This window comes from Lepidochelys kempii, chromosome 4, assembly GCF_965140265.1.
Source record: "Lepidochelys kempii isolate rLepKem1 chromosome 4, rLepKem1.hap2, whole genome shotgun sequence".
NCBI classification, from domain to species: Eukaryota; Metazoa; Chordata; order Testudines; family Cheloniidae; genus Lepidochelys; species Lepidochelys kempii.
Window position 1 is genome coordinate 12995581 of NC_133259.1, and position 17272 is coordinate 13012852.

Genomic DNA, 17272 nt, shown 5'->3' on the forward strand with positions numbered 1-17272 from the left:
GAGCCGGTGCTTGGAACAAAGACAGCCCTAATGTTCTGCCTTGTGGCGGGGAGCAGGAGAGGAGCACCTTGTCCCTCCAACGGTCTGCAGCAGCAGCAGCTGCCTCCTACCTGCAGGAATGGGCTCAGCCCGGTGGTGAGTGGGGTTGGTGGGGAGGCTGTACGTCATTGGCTATTTGTGCCCATCCTTCTGGCAAATTCACATTGGGTGTGTAGCGTGCAGCCCACCTTCCAGAAGCTCACCCTCATGGCCCCAGGCAGACAGCAGAGTGCACCATCCTGATTTGAGTGCATAACAAACAACGGGGCTGACATGTCAAACCCTGGGCCGCGTGCTGTTAGCAACACTCATCTCATTCCCTCTTGCTTGGTAAAGGGTCTTGTCCACGTGGCATGCCGTGTTTTCAGCACAGGACTGAAATAATCCTCTGCCTACTCTTACGTCATTACAGAGGGGCCATGGTAGGATCATGCATGGAATATGCAAGACTGTCCTCAACTAGGCATGAGCCTTGCATGAGTCTTGCACTTTTGTTGGAATGGGCTTATTCAATACGTAAATCTGCTTTTAAATTTATAAATAGGGAAGAGTTTTTCTCTTTTCTTTAAAATATTTTGTGACCACTTAAGAAGGCAGGGGTTGAGCACATCTAACCAGCTATTAACATACATGAAGTGCATGAGTTTCAGTCACTATGTATGTAATGAGTGACTTTTGTGGTAGGAAACGTACCAGACTGAGAGACCTATAGGATTGGCTTGCTCTTTGGATCCATCTATCAGCCATAATAACCCAGGCAGTGGCAGTGGAAGTCTCCTTGGTTGTTCAGTGTTTGGCCTCTCTGATGAAAATGCCCATACGGATGCCAAATTAATGTCCATTGAGATGTGGACACTTGGGTCGAAACCAGTAACTCAAATCCCACAGGCCACTCAAAATATGGGGAGGACATGAGATCACTGCATTCTTTGGCCTGGTTTTTTTTTTTAATCAATGCTAAAACAATTACACATGTGCTTGTTGTTTAATGATACAACATGAACCAAATTCACAGCTGGCCTAAGTGGCTGTGGCTCCAGGGACTTTAGTGGAATCACACCCGTTCATACCCACGGTGACTTTGGTTCAAAGTCTTCATTTTTTTGAAATCAGAGGTTTTAATGAATGAATATTTGGGCTTGATTTTCGGAGCTGTTGAACAGCTGCAGCTCTCCTGGTCTTCAGCTGGCGTCCTGGCTGCCCATCGTCTCTGAAAATCAGGCCAACTTTATTGACAATGCCAGGTCTGCATTTTAGGACAGACCATTTGAACACAAGCACCTGGCTCTGATCTGGGATTATAAAGAGACTGCACCACCCCGTGTATTTTGCAGAGTTTCAGTCTGGCAAGGGAATGGAATGGAAGGGTGAGTTCATATTTGAGCTGGACAGGTGGTGGCAGAGATATTACTGTGCTTTGTTAAAACTCATCCCCCTGACTTTAAGCACTGACCAGCAGCATTTGGTCTCAGGTACAAGGAGAAATTGCCTTCTAAGAGCTTTCGAGAGCACAGCAACAAAGCGAGGTTCTCAGATTCTCTTAACAGCCAGCGCTGGAGATTCTTGAAAAGTGGCCTGGATGATTTCAGAAGTGGTGTCCCTGCTCCATCTGACAACATCATCATTCGTGGCACAAAGGGGCTTTTACCTATTGTTCTACCTAATAATGCATCTGATGCTTCCTGCCGGGCCCAGCAGAAGGTGGGGAAAACGTTTACAAGACAGTCCAGGCTCAGTCCTTTGCAGAAAGCCAGGCAGGATCACATTGCACAGACAGAACACTGCCTAAACCAACACCCCCTTGCACTCTACCCTCATCTGGAAGAAAGCATCCCTCCAGAGGTAAAGACCCCAGGGTTGCTGCTGTTCTTCCTCAAGACTGCGCATCCTTTTAGCATGTTTTAAATATAAAAGTAATCCAAAACCCAGCTTTTCTCACTGGGTGTTTTAAAACCATATTATTTCCTACAGATTGAACGTCTACTAAATCTGACTTGTCATGGGAAGGTGACTCTAAAGACAGGCAGAGATTTGAACTGATAGCAGTCACTGGCAGGCTTCTGAGACACCCTGCTAATATTCTGAGATTTGTCACACTATTTGTGTTCAGTCAGTGAGCCTGCTCCCACTCACCCATCAACATGGGCCACTATACAAAAATGGGCTCATTTAATAATCATTTAATTCCATATCTGGTAGATTATACAGCGATCAGTTGGTTTACGTCGCTGTATCACGGAGCACACCTCCAGATATAACTGGCAGTTCCAGGGCAATGAATGGATTATCTCTCTATTGTATTAAAATTGAAAGATACCCTGGAGTCTTGGCCAAAGTGTGGGTCCTGATGTGATCTGGACCCTGGCCTGACTCTAGAATAATTATTTCTCCCCCAGAATACTTCCTCTGCTGTGGGGTCCCTCCCAACCTCTCTTCTGTTGGGAAACAACAGGGCCTAGTCAGTGCACACCTTCGCTTATGATTTGGGGCAGGTGGGTTGACACTGAAGGACTCCGTGCAAGCAAGCTGGGGGCAGGGAGTAAAAGTGGGTGGGAAGCATTAGGCTTTCCACTCTCAGGTGGAATAGGGGAAGGTTATGATGGTCTTTTGGAGAGAGAGGGGCCAGCAGCAGGGAGATGGCAGGCCTTGTACTGGGGGCCACAGCGAACTCAGGGTGAATATATTATTCCTCAGTGGTACAGTGCAGAATGCTGAGGAGGATCACACTGCTCAAAGGTTAAGAAGCAGTAAGACAATGAAGGTGATTGTATTCATTGTGCCATGAGAGCCCTTTGAATTTGAGGATAGATAAGGAGTCTTGGCTCCGGTTCGGTTCGTGGTGAGATCAGGTCACAGAATGGTTCATCACATGCTGATGGGGGAGCTAAGGTAGGGTGCATGATCTGTAATGGGGTCTCCTATGCAGTCTCCATGGGTGTGAGTTGTTTTTGGACATGTGCTCTGTTCTTGTTTGGCTCTCAGCTTTTCGAAGAGGTTGTGGCCATCCTGGACCCGGAGTTGTGCTTGCATAGTAAAGCTGGATACAAGGATCGTGACCAGGCAAGCCATACCCCTCAGCAAGAGCTGTTTCAGCTGGAGGATGGGAAAAGTAAAGAAATAAGCCCCAGGCCATCAGCACTGTGAGTACTGGACAGGACAGAGCGAGCAGCACCCAGGGCTGCCTGAATCCACCTTCTGCTGCTGGGCCTGGGTTCAGTTCAGTCTCTCTCCTCTGAAATGAAATGTATTGAAAGAGAGGAGCTGAATGTTTCTGCGGGTGGATGTTTTCCATATCCCACCCCAGTTCAGCTTTTAGTACCGTTATACAAGGCACTGGTGAGACCTCACCTGGAATACTGTGTGCAGTTCTGGTCTCCCATGTTTAAGAAGGATGAATTCAAACTGGAACAGGTACAGAGAAGGGCTACTAGGATGATCTGAGGAATGGAAAACTTGTCTTATGAAAGGAGACTCAAGGGGCTTGGCTTGTTTAGCCTAACTAAAAGAAGGTTGAGGGGAGATATGATTGCTCTCTATAAATATATCAGAGGGATAAATACCAGAGAGGGAGAGGAATTATTTAAGCTCAGTACCAATGTGGACACAAGAACAAATGGATATAAACTGGCCACCAGGAAATTTAGACTAGAAATTAGACGAAGGTTTCTAACCATCAGAGGAGTGAAGTTCTGGAACATCCTTCCAAGGGAAGCAGTGGGGGCAAAAGATCTATCTGGCTTTAAGATTAAACTCGATAAGTTTATGGAGGAGATGGTATGATGGGATAACATGGTTTTGGTAATTAAATATTCATGGTAAATAGGCCCAATGGCCTGTGATGGGATATTAGATGGGGTGGGATCTGAGTTACCCAGGAAAGAATTTTCTGTAGTATCTGGCTGATGAATCTTGCCCATATGCTCAGGGTTTAGCTGATCGCCATATTTGGGGTCGGGAAGGAATTTTCCTCCAGGGCAGATTGGAAGAGGCCTGGAGGTTTTTCACCTTCCTCTGTAGCATGGAGCACGGGTCACTTGCTGGAGGATTCTCTGCTCCTTGGAGTCTTTAAACCACGGATTTGAGGACTTCAGCAGCACAGACATTAAGTGAGAGGTTTTTTGCAGAAGTGGTGGGTGAAATTCTGTGGCCTGCGTTGTGCAGGAGGTCAGACTAGATGATCATAATGGTCCCTTCTGACCTAAATATCTATGAATCTAGAAGGCCTTGGGGACACCCTTTCTAGTAACTGGGCTCTGGCTAAACGGGAGAGCCAGCTCAGTCGATATTGAAGTCTTCTGTCTGGTTCCTCTGATTAGACACACCCAGGAGGCTTCCCAGGGCTGGCTGGCTTAGATGGGCTTCAGCACATAAGCCTTTATGGGCCTGATCCAAAGCCATTGACGCCCATGGAAAGATTCCCGTAGACTCCAGTGGGCTTTGTCTCAGAACCTAGCCGCTGGTCTCCCTGCAGACCGTAAAGATCTGCACATAAATCTCTGTGTGCTGTAGGCCTGGTGAGGACAGCCAGCTCTATAACAAGGGGACTCTGCAGAAGAAGCAGCAGCAAGGAAAGTATGAAGGAAGTATGAATTGCAAGCTGGAAGCAGCAGGCACAGAGATAATTATTCAAACCCTACTGATCTGAAACCGCAGGAACGCATTTGTGCTGATGAGAGGCACTTACAGACTGCTCATGACTGTATCATATCCATCTCTTCAGCCTCAAGCAGTCTAAAAGCAAGAGTCCATACACATTGTTTTCCAAGAAAGAGGTAGCAGCAAGGGAAAAGGCAGCCAGACGGAGCTATATTCCTCCCCTGGATGAGAATGTAAAGCGAGTGACTAAGGAGTTTTGTGACTGGGTTGCTTCTTGGGTAAGTTGAAAACCAAAACCCTCCTATCTCAGCAGTCCAGTAATGACTTGGGCCAATGTTTTCCGACTTGGGTACCCGAAGGGCATCTACATCCTAAGTGCGTCCCTCAGCTAACATGCCCTGAGCACTACCGCTTCCACAGACGGCAATGGGAGATAGGGATGCTCAGCACCTCTTGAAAGATATAGGCCACTTATGCCCAATGTCTATTGACATTCACTGGGAGTTTGGAGCCTCCCTCCCTTCGTCACTTTTGAAAATCCCAGCCTAAATATGGCTGTAGGTGCCTAACCTGAGGCACCCAAGTCTGACAATGTTAACCCTTACAATTCTGCTTGTACAGAAGTTTAATTACAGTAGCCCAAATGCAAAGCAAACCGCAAATCAGTTCATTCTGTAAACTTGCCAAGTCCATCGGCTTACTCAAGCATTTGCCTGAGAGAGGTGTGGAGGGGGAGTTATTGGTTAGATTTAACTGCTTCATTTTGGAGTCAGAGCCAATTTTTTTGATTGACAGTGACTCAGCAATTCAGGCATTGATTTTAGTGAACACAGAATGATGGACGCAGTTTAAAAATGTGCAAATAAGTAGTGGCACATTCCCTTTCTCTAGGAGCCAAATTCTAACTTGAGTGATACTGCAGCACCACAAATGTCAGTGGGATTAGGTGGGCTAAAGACAGGGCAGAGTTTGGGGAGTGCATCGGACATGTATTATACATGCCATGCCTGGGATTTTAAATAGCACTCTGCATTGGCCTAACTCGGCTTCCACTGAAGTCAATGGTAAAGATTCCATTGACTGCCACGGGAACAGAGTTAGGACAATGGTGAGTGCTTTTGAAAATCCCATCCCAAGTGCTTTCAGTCCTGGGGGTACTTGGTTATGCTTTCACTGAAGTCAGAGGACAAAGTCCCATGGACTTCAATGGGAGCAAGAGCAGGCCCCTGGATCCTGAATATTTACATAGCAGTGCTCAGACATACTCCTATAGTGTGCCACTTAGTACAGAGAGGTCTTGGATAACCAGGGATTTCACAGCATCTTCTCACTGTGGCTATCTATATCTGTGGATCTAAGTCAGACTGTAGTCTCCAGACCAGACCAGTGCCTGCTTTATCTCAAGAGTCCATCTTCTGTCAAAGACCAAACTCTCTCCTTTGAGTCTGACATATGTCATGGGAATTGAAGGCTTTAAGTAGAGTCATTTGCTAGCCTAGTTTATGTTATCGTTTGCTCAGTCATTCAAATAGCTCAATAGAAATACATTTGTTTTGCAGAAAACAATGTCAGTGGTGTTTCTCTGGATTCACGCTCGTAGCTTTAATATGTACAAATAGTAAAATACCAGCTTCAATCCTTGACTGCACTGAGCGAGACAAAGGTGGCTCAAAGCTCTCCTGATCCTGGGGCTGGCGGCCTCTGGCTCAAAAATAGAGCAGGCTAAGAGTTGTTCGAATATGGGCCAGTTTGAAATGGCTCCTGAGAAGCCATTTTGCTGGGGAGGATTGGCGGGAGCACAGCATGTTACAGTCCTGCCCCTCCTACCCTTGACACAACCCTCTACACCAGGCAGGAGGCTGGGAATTCCCCGGTGCCAGGTAAAGGTATCTGTCTGTTTTATGTTGGCCGAGGGACGGAAGATCTGACCCACTGTATCAACAAATCCTTAGAAAATCATGTATGTCAATAGCCTTGTGAAGGGTCTCAGCACAGAGACCGCAAAGGGAAATACGGTTACCTTATGAGGCCCACTGGACCTACTGTAAGATAACAAACAATCTGGTGGGGTGTGTCTTCCCTTCAATTCCAAATGCTGAGTATGTTTAAAGGCCCTCATGGTGAGTCTGAAAAAGGAATTCCCTAGAAATGAGACTGTAAGGACTGAATTCCCACTGCATTGCAGCAGCCATTAGCTAAAAATACCTTTGCTTTTCTGCAATGGAGCTCATGTCTACCTGTTTATATAATGAGGCTCTGTTTGCAAAATAACCCTCGACTCCTATCACCGGAGGTTAGCAAAGCTTGAGAAGGGGACAAAAGGCCACTGTGTTGGCACCTGCTGCACTGGAAACACAGCAAAATCTCTATGTGAGCAGTGCTGGAGGAAGACACGGCCACTGGAGACAGACGGACCCTTTGTTTTCGGGCTGCTAAGTGGTGGATTACAAACAAGGGAGGGTAAAATACAAGGTTGCAAGGAGTGGGCCCTGTTCCCCAGTCCTGCCTCATGGAAAGCACTGAGCTACTGAGTGCCCACAGATCCTGTTATTATTATTTACTTGTATTATTGTAGCGCTAAGGAGCTCCAGTCATGGACTAGGCCAAACACAGATTTCACTGGGAGCTGTGAGTGCTCAATGCCTCTGAAAATCAGGTCATGGGTGTTTTGTCGTTGACTTCAAAGGGAGCAGGAGCAGGCCCAAAGCCTGGAGCAGAACATGCCCCTGAAATGTGTGCATGAAGGGCTGTCCGTACCCAGATTCATCCTGCTCTGCTTGAAAGGGGGGCAGAGGAGTGGAATAAGCCATCTCTTCAGCACTGTCCCCACCCTCCTTATGGGATCCTCAAAGGGCTCCCCATGGGGTTATGAGTGGGTCCTCATGGGGACACATTTGGGAGTTTGAGCTGGGGGTGGGGCTAGGGAAGCTGGTTTGTGATTACAGCAGTGCAGATTACTAGGAAGAGGTAATGCAGCTCCATCTTGTATTACCGTTAATAGAGAGCCCCTCTTTGCTGGAGGACCCCTTTAAGGAGGATCATTGGGGCAGCTGTGTCCAGGGGAGGTCTTGGGAGTATAGACCCATTTGGGGCTCCAGGAACCCCTGAGATCTCGAGTCAGCCCTGGCCTCCTGTGGATCTTGGGATCTGCTGAGTGCTGGGTGCAGATCCATCCCTGTGTCCTGTGGAGCCCAGCCCAGTCATGGAATCATCAGTCTTACTAGGTGCCCCATTAGTGCCACATCTGAACAGGAATTAGGATTTCCTCATGATGCCCCTGTGATTTTGGGAGCCTCCCCAAGGGGATCATAGCCAAGTTTTCCCTCCCTGAGGCCTATGTGCGCAGGTCTTTCCATGGAATGGGAAGCTCTGCCCCCCCCAAGCACCTGCATTTCCCAGTGATTTCAACTCAGCACTTCCCAGGATTTAGCCCAGCATGGAAACCAGATGTTCCAGTAGCTGTTCAGAAGGACAGATGTCCAGGATCCCTGTAACTGTGCAGCTGCTTATCCCAGCAACGGTATCTTCAGTTATCCATATTGGCTCTTTGCTCCAGCTCCTCTAAGAAGCAGCGTAAGAGTGTGATAAAGCGATGCAGTCACTTTCCTAGAACACTGAGCTATTGTTTCTTGTGACAGAGACTCTCACATGATCTGATGTTTTCTGTGTTCATTGTGGCCAAGTGCTATTGCTTTAAAATTGGGACTGAAATGGACAGGATAGCATTAGGGAGCAGGATTGGGAAATGCTATATGAGAAATGTGGGCTGCATTGCCATTCTACCTCTGTCCTCACCCCTGACATTGGAGTGTGCCAAGGAGTGCTCAGAGGCTAGCCATTCTCTGCCTTCCCCACTGTGCCCGGTCCCCGGACTTTAAGAGAACGCCACGGTAGGTGCTAGACCTGTCAATCTCAGGGGACTATATGCCTAGCACCACCCTCGTATCCCCCTCAGAGCACAAATGGCCTTCAGTGACCTGTTTAAAAATAAAAACCAGACCAGGAGTTACAGAATCTCTGACCCCTGTGCTGCACTGTGTCATGCGCTCATGTCTTGTTTTACTTTATAGCTAATCTGACTGGGCGGGAAAAGACTTTATGCTTTTTCTGATCAGAGCAGCACATGGTAAAGGGACCTTTGAAATGGTTCTTCTTAGTTCCTCTTTGCTTCCCTGGTGTAGGAATTCAAGAAGTATGTCAAAGAGGGGCATGGTGACTTAGCATCAGCAAGAAGTTGTGTACCAAGGTGTGTGGTGCAAGACTTGGTTTCAGTCTCTGTAAGCCCCTGCTCTTCTAGTCTAATGTGGATCTGTCTCCAGGAAACAGCATTAGTTCTTGGGGGGAAAAATCACTTTCTGCCTGTTTGCTGGCTGTTTAGGAATCTAGGCTGTGATTTTCACAAGCACGTAAGGGAGTTTGGCACCCAGATCCCACGGAATGGCAGTGGGAGTTGGGCACCTCTAAGGAGACCTGGTTCTTAGTCACCTGCTCCCTCATCAAATGACCCGCCTGCTCTGAAATAAACCAGTCATAGGTGAGGCTGACCCCAGACTCCCTTTAAGTCAGTGGTTTTCAGCACGTAGACATACCCCTGGGGGTACTTGAAGGTCTTCCAGGGGGTACATCAGCTCATCTAGCTATTTGCCTAGCTTTACAACAGGCTCCATAAAAAGCACTAGCGATGTCAGTACAAACTAAAATTTCATACAGACAATGACTTGCTTATACTGCTCTGTATACCATACACTGAAATGTAAGTACAAGATTCATATTCGAATTGATTTACTTTATAATTGTATGAAATGAGAAAGTCAGCCATTTTTCAGTGACAGTGTGCTGTGACACTTTTGCATTTTGATGTCTGATTTTGTAAGCAAGTCGTTTTTAGATAAAGTGAAGCTTGGGGGTACCCAAGACACATCAGCCTCCTGAAAGGGGCACAGAGGTCTGGAAAGGTTGAGGGCCACTGCCTTAAAGGGCCAGCTCACAACATGTAACAGGATTCAACCCTACTGAGCAGGGCAGATAGGAGATTTGTAATGATCTGTATAAATAAATAACAGCGGTTGGTAACCACTGTCCTGGGCTAGGCTGGAACTGGTGCTGGGAAATGGTGCCTATCCCCAATCTGGTGAACATCTAGCTCTCTACCAGTATGTTGTAAATATTCCCCCCACCCCACAAGTGTGGTGTGTTTGACAATGTCAGAAACTGCCTCCTGCTACCTCCTAACGGTGCACTTGGCTTATTATTGCAGGGAGGAGAAAATTATAACATCAGTGAAGATACCATCATGAGGCTGTTTGATACCGGTTATGAAACCAAGCCCACACCGACTATGCCTGTCAAAGTTGTGGAGATAAACAATGTGCCACCAGAGCTGAGAAAGCGTCTGGGGGTTTCATCCTCCCTGAAAGCTGTAAAGAGTCTTCCTAAGGTAAGCAGGCCAGGGAAAACGAAACAAGCTGCACCTGCAGCTCCTATTAACTTCCATGGGAGTTCAAGATGCTCAGCAGCTCTCAGGATCTGGCCCTATATTTTGTACTGTGTTACGTTATCTTAGTCTTAGCGGTTTATACTGCCACCCATTACCATAGTATCTGAGCGCCTTCCACATAAAATCAATGGCAAAGTCCATAATTCTATACTCTGTCTATTATCAGCAATAAAATCTGTGTAACAATATATTACTTCTAGTATGTATTAGCTAGTATTTCGTTCCACTTCTCTGCTATATGCTATCACAGTTGGGACTGCATTCTACTGCATGCAAAACTACCATTGTCCTCAGTGGAACAAAACTGGGTTTGGGACCACTCTCATTATGTCTCTAAAACAAGTGGCAAGAGATGACCCATAAAATGATATTTGCTGTTGTGCCTAGGAAGAGAAATATCTGAGTCAGCAGAAACTGCAGGGCACATAGATTAGATTTGATCGCTCTTATTTTGAGCTGTTTCTACTGGGCTTCAACAGGGAATTATCACTGTCATAATAAATTACTTTTATCTTGCAGTGTCTCATATTCCTCCTTTCAAGCCTCCTAGGTCCCCAGTCATTGAAAGGAAGCCCACTAGCCCTGTGGAAGGGCATGGCTTGTGCTTTACTTACCCCTTCATCAGAGTCACCTTGAGAAACAACTCAGCTCTCCAGCGGTTGCCTCCCAGCTTTTAAGGGCAGAAAACGTAAAGAATATATAGCCCCCAGGAGATAATTCCGAGAGCTTGTGCTGATCACAGCGCTCTGACACTAGTGCCAGATTTGCAAGTTTTGTTTCCATGTGTTCCTCTCCTTTGCATTGGGTCATCATTAGAAATTCTCTCCTTGGACCAGAATTGGGATCAGAGGGAAGGGAGACTACTGATCCTCAAAAGCCCATTTTGCAAAAACCAAAGGAAATATTCTCTCCACTTTTCAGAGTAACAGCCGTGTTAGTCTGTATTCGCAAAAAGAAAGGAGGACTTGTGGCACCTTAGAGACTAACCAATTTATTTGAGCATGAGCTTTCGTGAGCTACAGCTCACTTCACCGGGTGGGGAGCTTTTTATTCAGAATAATGCTCTTGAATTGCCACCTGCTGGCCATTCTGTAATATTGCATACAACGAAGGATGACATCTGTACTCACATTCATAATCCTTGAAAACAGTCTGATTTTTAAAGTAGTACAATAAGGAAATATGTTAATTCTGCAAGGTGATGCTTTGTCAGCCTACTAGAGCGTGTATAAGGGAGCGTGTATAAGGGTGTCCCCATCCTGCCCTTGCTATGTCATTAAATGGGCAGCAGGTCCTGGTATGAAACGGTTGCAAACCACAGCTTTAATCAGTGGTCAGACAACCTCAGGGCGCAGACAATGTTAATTCCCAATGGCTCTATCAGGATCTGAGTGCAAGTTTTTTGCACAGGCTGACTAGTGTTTGAGATAAAGAGTTTTGCTGTTAGGCGTTGGGGTATTTCGTGTTACTCCATTTTTGGCTGCACCTTTAGGCAGCCCTTCTGCTCAGTGTAGATGAGTACAGGAGAGTGAATGGAAGAGGATAACTTTCTTCCTTGCTAATTCATTTCAGCTGAAGCCTCTCCCACAGCTCTGTGCTCTTCTTCCTTTCCACTCTATTCCCCCACCTAGATTTTGCCCCTCTGTTTCACTTTCTATTTTATTAGTGAGGAGTATTTCCAAGGGGAACTAACAGCTTCTAGTTAAACCCAAATTCCTGTCTATTTCCTTGTCTATGAGAAAGCACAACTCACTAGTATAGAGATGTAAGTAGGAGAATGTGGAGACAATGATTTCTACTAGCTGAAGTCTAATGAACAGTAGAAGAATCAATGGTGATGAAAATTAGTCCTTTTTATTATACTGCTATTGCTAGGGGTAGCTAGTGAAACACCTCACACTTATGTAGCATTAATAGGACTTACACCTGCTATAGGCACCAGAAAGAGACACAACTGACTCCATCTTGCACTCACCGCTATGGTATCTAAGCATCCGATCACATCCATTGACCAGGGCGGACATTCCCTCTAGTAGAGGGCAGTAGTTCGCATACACATTGTGGGAGGTGAGTCAGACCTACCAACATGATTAGAGGATGTTCCTAATTATTATGAATTTATTGTGCAGGGTCTCTACCAGCCCAAATGGGAGAAGATCAGGTATGGAGCCTGGTACCTGGACCCAAAAATGTGGATAAAACAAAAAGTAAATGAGCCTTTAGAGGATCCAAAAGAAGCAGCTGATACCATTCAGAATTTAAGGAAGCGGTTTAGTGAAAAGGTACTGTAAGCATCTCTGGGATCTTTGTGGTGAAATTCTCATTGTAGTTCAAGGCCACAGAGCATACGTTGTTGCTGGAACATGCCTGCACACCATCTGCTATCTGACTCAGTTACAGTGGGAGGGGAATGGTTCATATTACCCACCCTACTGACTTTAATTATTATTACTGATTATTTGTATTCTGTGACAGTTGGAGACCCCAGTCGTGGATCACGGCCTCACGGCTCGGCACCTTAGAAGCGCAACAAAAAGACAATTGTACGAACGTCCTAACTCCCATGACCTTTTACAGCTCATCCCAGGTGGTGGCACAACAGCGCCTTGTCTAGGGGCTGAGTTCAAAAGAAGACCTAAAAGCCAGTCACAATATTTACTTCAAAGGGTTTGAGTTTCATGTCCATTTAACGCTGATGAAAAATAGTTTTCTCTCTGCTTCCATGCATCTCAAGACCAGATTAACCGCCTTTCAAATTTGGCAGTAAAAATTCACTCCCAGTCTGAGACTAAGCATGCACAATTCCAGCTCAGAAGGAATTATTGTTGGTCATGGTCTCGACCCCTGTAAACAAAGGATCGGGTTCATCACTGTTGTAAGAAGGCCCAAGTCTGTGGCCTTGTTGACACTAGAGAATTGTATAGTTGCAGGATCTGGCTGTAAGACTTATCCACCTGTAGTCTTAACTATCCCAGGAAGACCATACATGTTAACCTGCTGTCTGGTCAAATTCCATCTACCAGCTCTAACCCAGCAGTCTGAAAAGGTTTAAGTATCTGGCAGGGGCAGGAGAGCTTGTGGGGGGAAAGCCCAAGGAACAACAGAGTTCAGAAGAAAGCTTTGTCTTTTTGTTATTATTTCAGTTAACAATAAATGTAGGAGTAATTTTGGGCCGTGTCTCATGTGTGTATGTTGTGATAAGAGCTGGGTGGGAATTCCAGCTGGTTACAACAGCTTTACAAAATAATCCCTAGTAATTAGTGACTTGCTACAACACTCACTGAAAAATGACATACTGTCTCATCGCAGTTCAGTGCTTATGAAACACCTGGATTGCCATAAAAATAGCAAACCAGAAATTATCTCTTGAATGAACTACAATGCATGAGATTAATTAGATATGGAATTTACCATATTTGTGAGACTTTCACAGAAATAACTTTCCTTGTCCCTTTCTTGCTTTGTTCACTATTGTATGAATGAGGGCATGAAAAAAACAAATAAATCTGTGAGATTTATTCTTGAGTGTTCCCTTAATTTGGATTGGAAATTCTCCTAGGAGACAGAGGTCATGCAGCTCCATGGAACACACGCTTTTAAGGAATTCCTCGAAAGGAAGGGCTACAGGAAGCCTGAGGTAAGTCAGTGAGAGTGTAACAAGTCCGTGGATGTGATCAGTAGCAACGACAGACCAGGATGCCTCTGGCGCTATGCACTCTGGGAAAAGAGATGTGCTTAAGGCAGCTTGGTTTAAGCATCATTGTTTCTGGCACAGTGTAACTGACCAGGGTCGACAAGGATGGGCAGTCTTAGAACCCTGTGAGAACCATGTTATAAAACCATGCTGTACACAACCTAGCGAGGAGCCCATGGGCCAATCTGCACTACAGTCCTTGCCATGTCAGGGTACCATGCTACAGCTGTTACTGAACTGTGCTCTTAGCCCTGGGGCCAAATTCAGACCCCTTCCAAGGGATGGAAGTTCACCAAAGCCAAACACCAGCCCTGCTGGGCCTGAATTTGGCCTCAAAGCTGTAAAATAGCTTCGGGTAGGCCAGTTCTTGTTCAAAGCAACTCACACTGGTCAGGGAAACGAGGCTTGAACCCTGCTGGCAACGACGGCATTGAAACATGGTAGCAGCTAGCACAGTTTGGACAGGGCTGGTGAAGGTTGCACAAGCCACCTCAGCAGGACGTGCAGCAAGATATTGTTTCGTCATGGCCACGAAACTCAACCCAACAAGGAGCCCTCCTCTTAGGCCATTCATTCAGAGCTCAACACGGAAGGCCAGTCCTTAGAATGCCCCTTGGCTCATTGCATCTAATGCTGCACCCATCGCTTGCCAGGGTGATCACATGTCGTGCAGCCTATTCTAGGTCTTTTGACCTATTAAGAAGGAACTATTGTCTTTTCCACTTAACCCTTTGGCTGCAGCATCCTCCACAGTTTCCACACTGTGGCTGAAAGCAGAATCATTCCTAAATGCTGGATTTCCACTGGAGGTCATCGGTTCACAGGGATGGGCCTGGTACATGGGTGAGGCAGTACTGGAAGTGTTTTGCTCAGTAGAAACTGGTGACGTCAGGCAGTCAGTAGGCAAAGATGGCACATCCCCTTTACAGGTGTCTGGGACTCTCCAGGACACGTTGGGATTTTGGATGTCATCTGGTGCCAGGGACTCATTTTGACCATATTATACACATTTATATATGTTAGGTTAGGTCTGGTCCCTGGGCCAAACAGTGTGACAGGCTGGGACTGAATGTCTCCAAATCAGTCACCTTCAAAGAAAAATGGAGAGATGGAGACAAAAAGAAGTGCGTGACAGACCAGACAGGAAGAAGCAAAGCTAGAAAAGTTGCAGGTGGAGATGGAAAGAAGGCTGCAGAACAGAGATGGTCCCTCCCCTATATCTGTCAATAAAAACCCTTCTTATCACCTACACCAATAAATGATATTCACAGCGTCCTGGATTCAGATGGTTTGGCTTGCACATTTTTGCCCCCACCGCAATTCTGGGCAGTGTTCCTCTGGTCTCCCCTCTCTGTGTTGTGTTCCTCTTCTTGGCCTTACCATCTGTTCACTCATCCTCTTTCTGCTCACCTTCCCATTCTGAGTCAGCTCCTTTCTTCCCGGGTCTCGTCTCCCCAAGCCTAGGCTCTCTGCTTCCGGATGAGTTTCTCTTCACCCTCAGTCTGAAGTCAGTCTCCCTATTCCCCCTTCATCCTCTAAACCCAAGGCAGAGTTTCCCTTCCACCCCTTCCTGCACCACAGTAGGTTCCATTAGCTACCTCATGCAGAAAATCCACGTCTTCATGCCCCCTCATCCCAATCAGCCCCAGAGTCCCTCCCTACACCCAATCAGCTAGAACTGGGTGTTGTGCTTCTTGTTTCCGGTGGACTGGGGAAGTGAAGACCCAGGAGGCTTTGTGGTGCTGGCAGACGGGAAGAGGGAGATGCGAGCAGCTAGGTGTGGGGATGGGAAGACAGCACAAAGTGACAGGAGAAGGTGGGCTGAAGTTAGGGCAGTAAGGTGGCAGGTGGGGTTCTCATTAGACTCAGCAGATCAGGCATGGCTGCACTGCCACACTGCTTTGTGGGTTCGGCAGGAGGAGAGCCAGATTATGTTGACTAAGCCACCAAGAGCAAGGCCGGAGAAAGGGAAAAGCAAGAGGAGAAAGGGGACCACAAACACCAGAGAAAACAGCATGATTCCTGAGAAATCAGACTGTGACCTGGTGGTGGGTCCTTTTCTCCTTAATTCTTGTGCTCTTTCACCTCTCCCTTTGCTCTCAGTGGTTGTGTCTCATTGAACCAAAACAGGGCAAACAACATGGTGTCCTTTGCCTGCCCTGGACCAGCAGCCATTGGCTTTGTTCCATCTGCCAGGTAAGTAAGGCAGCATTTCAGCAGTTAAGCCATGCTGTCTCCTCCTCCCACAGCTCCTACCCCTCCCCAAAGATGCAATGACCTCAGAGGAAACTCTGTGTGTGTGTGTGTGTGTTTTGCTAGGACACTGTCATTGACAGAGAGATCTGAGGCACTGACCCCCTGTAAAAAGCAGCAGGAAGTAAGGCTGGATCTGGGCCAAAGGCTATTGGAGCTGCATATTCTCAGCCCAGTGCCCAATGGTCCACATCACAGAAGCCACCCCCACAGCTGCACTAATTGGCTTCCCCATTCAGGGGATCTCAGTGGAGAGAGCAAAGAGTGGATGAGCTATGGGAACTGAGCTGTGCTCTCACCTATCAAGATGCTCTGGCTCGGTCAGGATGGGGTTGGTGCATGACTGCATAGGAAGCTTCCATCACCATTGCCAATGTGTTACCTATGGAGACAAAGAAGTTTGCTAGCCCCAGAGACTGCATTCATGCACCTTCCAACAGTTCTGTGTCTCATGCCATTAAAAAAAAAGTTCTGTATTAAAGCACTAAGCTTTAAGCTTTAAGGTATCTTGATCCTCTGTGACTTGTTCTTTTGTATCTTATAGTCAGTAGCTGGCCATTTAAATGCGTTCCTAATAACTGTGCTTTATGGCTATGTTTTCTTTTAGTTTCTTCTGCAGATGCTGGCTGCGAAGGATGGCAAAGGAGCAAAAGAGGAGACGTGGAAGGGCCTTAAAGAGACACAAGAAGCCCAGGGCAGGTTTTCCCTCCACACTCGTTAATTAATGCAGAGCTCTGACTTTGTTAACTCACATTTGTTTCCACTAAATAAACCGTTCTGAAGGCTCCCGTGATGGTCATTTCTAAGCCGTGTTGATCTGGTTTCTTTTCCCCTTCCTTCCTCAGAAATTGCTCATCAAATAGATTTGAAACAGAAAACACTTGGGGTAGTGGGTCCGAGACGCAGGGTAGCTGGCCCAGCTGCACTGTCCCTACGAGCTGGCTCGGAGGCACTGTTACGTTCTAAAGATTTCAGCTCCTCTCTGCTGCGCGGCAATGACTAGGAGTGTTAACCAGCATGCCACGGTTATGTATAATGTGTATGAAAGGAGTGCCGCAAGGCTCCAGTCAAGACTGAGGGGTCCGATTGTGCTAGGGTAGGTGCTATACAAATGTGGAATAAGAGACATTCTCTGCCCCCAAGGAACTCACTGTCACCTCGACAAGGGAAGTATTATCCCTCTCTCACTGATG

General features: G+C 46.7%; 1 protein-coding gene across 1 annotated transcript; it reads left to right on the forward strand.

Moving 5' to 3' along the window:
• Positions 1–30: 30 nt before the first annotated feature.
• On the forward strand, positions 31–16865 carry FAM47E (family with sequence similarity 47 member E). Its single transcript, XM_073343175.1, has 6 exons — positions 31–135; positions 3022–3179; positions 4760–4913; positions 9893–10072; positions 12262–12414; positions 16687–16865. Exons 1-6 carry the CDS (start codon positions 31–33, stop codon positions 16798–16800), a joined length of 864 nt encoding a protein of 287 aa, XP_073199276.1. The 3' UTR covers positions 16801–16865.
• The last annotated feature ends 407 nt before the right edge of the window (positions 16866–17272 follow it).

Excerpts from the sequence above, each read along its gene's own strand:
- FAM47E (XM_073343175.1), top strand. The coding sequence starts at position 31 with ATGTTCTGCCTTGTGGCGGGGAGCAGGAGAGGAGCACCTTGTCCCTCC. Across the intron at positions 3,180-4,759 it reads AGCCCCAGGCCATCAGCACT|CCTCAAGCAGTCTAAAAGCA; the intron begins GTGAGTACTGGA and ends CCATCTCTTCAG. Across the intron at positions 12,415-16,686 it reads GGAAGCGGTTTAGTGAAAAG|TTTCTTCTGCAGATGCTGGC; the intron begins GTACTGTAAGCA and ends GTTTTCTTTTAG.